Source organism: Sylvia atricapilla, chromosome 3, assembly GCF_009819655.1.
Source record: "Sylvia atricapilla isolate bSylAtr1 chromosome 3, bSylAtr1.pri, whole genome shotgun sequence".
In the NCBI taxonomy this organism is placed as follows: domain Eukaryota; kingdom Metazoa; phylum Chordata; class Aves; order Passeriformes; family Sylviidae; genus Sylvia; species Sylvia atricapilla.
The window spans coordinates 56,839,895-56,846,443 of record NC_089142.1 but is presented as its reverse complement, the minus strand read 5'-3'; the positions used below and the strand labels follow the sequence as shown (position 1 = coordinate 56,846,443).

Genomic DNA, 6,549 nt, shown 5'->3' with positions numbered 1-6,549 from the left:
ATCTCCTTGTGATGGGTTAGATTTATAATGTTTGCAAGATACCTGCAGTCATGTTAAGTGTTCAGGGTGTGTGAACATGTTTAAATTATGTTATGCTGTGATAAATGGCACTTAAAGCAGGTAAGAAATTGCTCTCTCAAACTGCCATTTTGCCTTACCTCCACCTTTGTACTTGGAGGGAATACAATGCTGAGTAACTACTTATTATTTTTACTTAATTAAATCCCTTTCTGGAAAACTGTTGTTGATATGAATGTTTTTTTTTAAATCAAAAACCTGTGACCCAAGTTCACTTGAAATGCATATATTTAACTTAAAATTAATGCCATTAACTTCAATAGGAACTGAAGAGACCTGTCTGGGAACAATCTAGGGTTCTAACAAGAACTACCAATGCCATTTGTCACGACTATATAATGAAACTGTGCGATATGATGGAGATGTTGGCTTGTCCAAGAACTCTTTAAGAGAATTTTTTCAGCTGTAGTTTACCACTCACAGGCTGAGCCCCTTAGAGAAGGCAGCTCAGGATTTCTGTTGGCGTGATAGACTTAGTGATCTTTAATATTGCCAAGAGCAGTTCCACTGGGTTTTAGCTAGCATCAGTGTATCAAAGCTGGTGTTCCCTTAGCCAAGCTTTCACATATGACCAGAAATTGAGGGTCCACAAAACAGAAGGAAAAGGGGGAGGGGAGGAGCACACAATGCTCACAGTATATTTTTATACATATTTACAGAAGGAAGAGCTGTGCTATCCAAACTTGAGCTTTCCTCATGGATGAGCCAATCATAACGTTTCATCCCAGCGAAGGCACAGAGAACATCTCAATGCACAGAAACATTTCTACACAGGAAAGGGTCTGGGAGATATTGACCCCACTTTGGGTAATTATGATCATCTCCTTCCTGGGTTTTTGTGAAAATGGAATTGTCCTCTGGTGCCTCTGCTTCCAGATCAAAAGAAACCCATTCACTGTGTACATCACACACTTGTCCATTGCTGATATCTCCTTACTGCTTTGTACATTTATTCTGTCAATCGAGTACATTGCTGGTTTTGGATTCGCATATGGTTTTTACTATTATGTAACCACCATACTATCTATTGTCTTCCTTCTTGGCTATAATACTGGTCTCTATCTCCTGACAGCCATCAGTATTGAGAGGTGTCTGTCTATTGTTTACCCCATCTGGTACCGATGCCACCGGTCACAGCACCAATCGGCAATTGTGTGTGCAATTCTGTGGACTCTGTCTTTCTTCATGACAGTGGCTGAATATTTAACATGCAAAGATGATTCAACCAAGGAGCAATTTGACGATGGCAACCATTGCCAAGCTCTGCTCATCTTCACGTGGATCCTGACTTTCATGATCTTCATTCCTCTAATGATTCTGTCCAGCCTGATCTTGGTGATCAGGATTCACCGTAACTCCCTGAGACCCCATTCTTCAAAGCTCTACATCATCATTGTGGCCACAGTCATTGTCTTCCTCATCTTTGCCATGCCTATGAGGCTGTTGTATCTTCTGAATTACCACCACTGGTCATCTTTGCTCAGCCAGCAGAACCACGTCACCATTGTTCTCTCCACTGTCAACAGTAGCATCAACCCCCTGGTTTACTTCTTTGTAGGAAGCAGCAAGAAGAAGAGGTTCAAGGAGAGCCTCAAAGTGGTTCTTAGCAGAGCTCTCACTGATGGTTTGCGGCCCAGAAGCCAGGAAGTCGGCATGAGTTTGGATATAGCTGAAACAATTTTCTAAAGCTTAGGGGGGAAGATCTAGGGGCAAATAATTGGATGTGGAACGTTTAATAAACCACTGCAAAGCTAGAAGTATTTTTCATAGAATGTAAAAAGCAGTGGTGAAATGGTATTGTTATCTTTGGTGGTTGAGCAATGGAAAAACATGGACTAGAATAAAGATAACTCTTATTTGTGTTTTTTTTAAAGTTTTTTTTAATTTGTATTTTCTTAATTATTCAAACACATGCTACATCCTGATGTGACTATGCCAATCAAAGATACCACAGTGAAAAAGAGACAGGCCAACAGAGAATATAAAAAAAGGACACAGAAATATGTTATAAATAGTGTGACATTTATAAAAGCACTGAGCACCCATAAATGCTATTGAAGTCATGAGGGCCTGTGTGTGTTCTCATTTTTAAAAGTCAAACCCACTAAACGCAGGATTCACATTTCATACTGGGATTTAGTTTCAACTGTTTCCAGCTCATTTAAGTGCACAACAGAGCTGCTCCCTGGGGGAAACAGAGGAAGAAATCCACGTATGACAGTAAGTCTCCACACATAGCCAAGCACATATGGGGTAACTTTGATCTAGCAAGACATTTAAGTATATATTAAATGGCCTAATTAATCTGTTGTTAAACTTCAGAATTTGTTTTCAAAGTATATGTTGCATAATTTCCACTGACATTGACCTGTCTCTGGGTCCTTGGATAATTCGGTACTTGACACACAGGAGTATCTGGCAACACAGGGATGTTGCCAACTCACAGAGGGCTTTTGTCCTAATTATGAAGGGTGGAGCTGGCTTATCCCCAAAATGCCAGCATTCTTGTAGGTTTAGATATTCAAGGAGGCTATGAGAAAGTCAGTCCCAACATTTGCTGTCCCAGCCACATACTTAGTATTTATCTCTTCTTTGGAGAATATATATTCCCTGTGTGCCCTCTCTGTTTCATAACAGTTTTGGAAAAAACAGAAAAAAGAAAGGTGCCTGACACAATGAATGACTGGAGCTACACACCAGCCACACTGTTCCAGCTGCCTGCCTCTCTGTGTTATATGCCAGGGTACTGGGGATGGTATTTTTGGAGTTTAATTCCCAGGGCCACTTGCCCAACTATAGCTGAGCTGCAGAGTGCAAAGAACAACAGGAAAGAGAGGATGGAGCCAGATGAGCTCTATCACACAGAACTCAGGAGATGTTGGCAGTCAGAGCACTGTGGTACTTTCAAAGAGACACGCATTTGCTTCTGGCCCCCATGGAACTCCAAATTCAGCAGGAACTGAGACCTCCCCTCACAAGCAAAAGCAACATCTTCAGCTTCCCGCCAAGTTTCCATTGGCACATTTAATAGCTAACTGGGGAAAGAAAAATACAACCCACCCCTCCTTTGTTGAAAGACTGCCAGTCCTGGAATAAGGAAGATCGTAGGTTTAGACAGAGGATTGGATGGGAATTCACAGAGAGAAGAGATCTCAGAAGGATAAATGTTCTTTCTACACATGCCCCTTCCTCCTTACATTAAAGTGGTGCAATATGTCATTGTAGAAGACTCGGGAGAAGGAAGAGGTTCCTTCTACATCTTCCTGAGTTCCTCACTCCATCAAAACCTTTATCTATGACAGCCCCTCCACTTGTCCCAGTTTTTGTCTTTGAAACTCTAGTCCCAGTCTTGTCAACTCTACTGGTTCGGGTGGTAGATGAGTGGAGTCTGCTTCTCTCTTAGGGCAGAGATCTGCTGTGCTGCTGGAATGACACATCAGCTGAGCTGCACCCCACTGTTGATGGGGAGTGCAGGACAGGAATTCAAGTAGGTCTGTGGACACCTTGTGAGGAAGGGCCAGGGGGAAAAGTGAGTGTGATGTCTATATACATGTGTCATGTGTGTGCATGCAGCTGAGGGCTAGGGGACTGTTGGGAAATTTGTCAACATTGATGAATGCCATAAACATAAATACTAGGATAGATCTAGCCCCCGCCAAAAAAAACCCCAAGACTTTCCTTTAAAGCTCTTCCCTACCCTTACCTCAAAACCCTTTACAATAATCGCAGAGAACCAGATATAGGGGCAACATTGCAGGAAGCATTTTCAACACATGCCTCTGCTGTAAGAACACAGTTCTCTCAGAGTGATTCAGGTGAGGTAAGGCATATGATTTACAGTGCTTAAACATATCCAGATTATTACAACAGGCTTGGGTTAAGGATCACTCTGCATGCAGCCAGGGCAGTAGATCTGAAAGGCAATAATATGCAGCAGGGCAACCGGGATGCTTGTGAGCTGAATAGGTGCTCTAGGACTTTTAGCTTCTTACCCCTTTTCACCTGGCCATGCCTCAAAGATTTGGTTTCAGATTTTGGACAATGGTCCATAGATCAGTTCAAAGAGCAATGATAATCAACACTCAGCATGAGATGAACATCCAGAAGGACAAATAAGAATGAAAGTCTAACAGCTGAAAAATTATTAATATTTCTCAGTGGATAGATAAAAATAACGTAGGGATGTTCTTTCTTCTTTATCATAGCACCCGGTGACTGCTCTGCATGCAGACAGGCTGCAGTACAAGGGGAACTAATAAGCACATTATTCCATGATTAAAAAAACCCAAAAAAACCAAGACAGGGAAAATGTGACAATTTGTTGCACAAGGATGTGATTCTCCAGCAGCTTGCATCTTAAAATTATTTGCAACTGTGGGAGTGAGTAAAATACCACTGCATAGATCAGATGGTTTGAGCAGTCTTTAGTGGTGCAGAACAGGAAAGGTTGTCTTGTGGTACTACAAGTACTAGCTGTGGAGTTTAGAGACGTGGGTTCTATTCTAACTCAGTATTGGCATCTAATTTTCATGTACCACTCTTTTCTGCCTATAAAATGAGGGTTATATTATTTTGCCTCCAGTGTTGTGCTTTCACATTTGCACTAAAGGCACTTCAGAAGAGCAGCTATCTCTTGGTTATCTCTTGTAATGTCTGGGGCAATAAGGATGTAATTTTGCTGTGCAGTCAAGACAAGGAATTATTCAGGAAAGTAACACTCAGTATAAAGCTGCTTTGTTAAAACTCTCTTTACCAGGCTTCTGATCAACTTTCTGATCAACTTGATACTAATGAATGTTGTGGGATGTGAAAGTATGTCTAGAAATAAAAGGAGAGAAGTCATTTCGCTAGACACAGAAGAGTTTTTCTCTTGTAGCTACTCTCTGGGTGGAGAGGATGATATGGGGCAGGCTGCTGTTTCAGGCCCAAAGTGATGTGATGAGTTTATGTAGCAGCTTTCCTCTATAACTCACAGACCTTGTGACAACAAAGAGAGTGAGGAACAAGATATCGCCCCGTTTACTCCTAGCCTGGAGCATACCCTGGGAAATCCTCTAAGAGAAGCTGAAATGCTTCCAAGTTGCACTGGTTGCTGCAAACCACAAACCTCCCCTTCCTAGCATGAGAACAATCCAGAAGTCCACAGCATTCCCTGACAAAATGCCTCATGTCACTTTGTGGAGTGAGGGTAAGAGGGACAGTTCATTTGCAGAGTCTTCCAAAAGACCCTAGATGGATTGTCTGGCTCCATATGCACCACAGAGAGACTTCTCAAGTCCTCTCACTGTGCAATTGTCAGGGACAGCATGATCCACACAGGGTTTTACGAGCAGACTTTGCAGTCATGACACTGCCAGCAGAAGATATTCTCAGATGGTACCAGGTCAAGGGAGAGCAGAAAGTCAGTGTGAGCAAGTGTGTAGCTCACACCATACAATGCTGCCTGCCATTTGTGTACCTGCTCTTCCCTACTCCATGCAGAAATAATTCCTTAAAATCCACTACACAGGGTTTCTAGCTACCTATCCAATCAGAAAGCCAGTTTGCTTTCTATTTGGTTGCCCAGGCACTTGTGTGATGTCCACATGGAATTATTTTCTTTCCCAGTTGACCCACACAAGCCTAAAAGATGAAGCATCAGGATCTGCATTCAAAAAAAAGTATTATAGGTGTAAAACTGAATTCAAAGAAGAGGTACTGAGATAGCCTGCATGATTCTAACACTTCTTCCTTGGAATATAACCATTCCATTTTTAATTATTTGATTGCAACTATTTTTTTCTCCCAACTGCACTCTTGCCTCATTTAATACAGAAGACTGGACCTGCTGCTGGTTTAGTTAAGTATTTCTAGAGTCCTTGCTTCAGTTGTTTCAGAAATATGAAGGGTAGGAAAGGGGACGGAGGGACTGTGGCTGTATCCATCTGGCCCCAAATCCTGTCTCCAGCAGTGTTCACAAGCAGATGCCCACACAGAAGGAACAGAGCAAACATGTATCATGCTTCTTTCTCATCCCCTCCAAGCCTTCAACATTTATCAGCTCAGAAACACTTTGGTCTAGAAATGTTTACACTTGGTAACTTTCAAGGCTCTTCAACAAAAACATCTGACCTCCATGGAAACCATACCAGCTTTTTATGTCTTCAACACTTTCACAGAAGTATTTCACAGTTATTCTGAAGGACTGTCATCAGGAATAAGAGAATGAAATTCTTACTTTGATTCCATCATTCTAACACCACTAAGCAAGATGCAATATGAAGCAACTAATTTTTTTCTCTTAGAGCTGGACACAAAGCATCTGGAATTGGAGTGACATTTAATTACTTATTTCTCCTGTTAGGAATTTGCTTTATAAAAAACATGACTCTTGAAAATGAGACATTATAGAAAATAAATAGCAATTTTAATGATAAAAGATAATAGTTTTTTGAGGTAAACAATGAATTAAAATATTTATAGAATCAGTAT

The 6,549-nt window shown here is 41.3% G+C and overlaps 1 protein-coding gene across 1 annotated transcript; it reads left to right on the top strand.

The window, feature by feature from the left end:
- Window positions 1-743: 743 nt before the first annotated feature.
- On the top strand, window positions 744-1,953 carry MAS1 (MAS1 proto-oncogene, G protein-coupled receptor). The gene has a single exon (XM_066314343.1). It carries the CDS (start codon window positions 775-777, stop codon window positions 1,762-1,764), a length of 990 nt encoding a protein of 329 aa, XP_066170440.1. The 5' UTR covers window positions 744-774; the 3' UTR covers window positions 1,765-1,953.
- The last annotated feature ends 4,596 nt before the right edge of the window (window positions 1,954-6,549 follow it).

Coding starts and splice junctions, on each gene's coding strand:
- MAS1 (XM_066314343.1), top strand. CDS start 775: ATGGATGAGCCAATCATAACGTTTCATCCCAGCGAAGGCACAGAGAAC.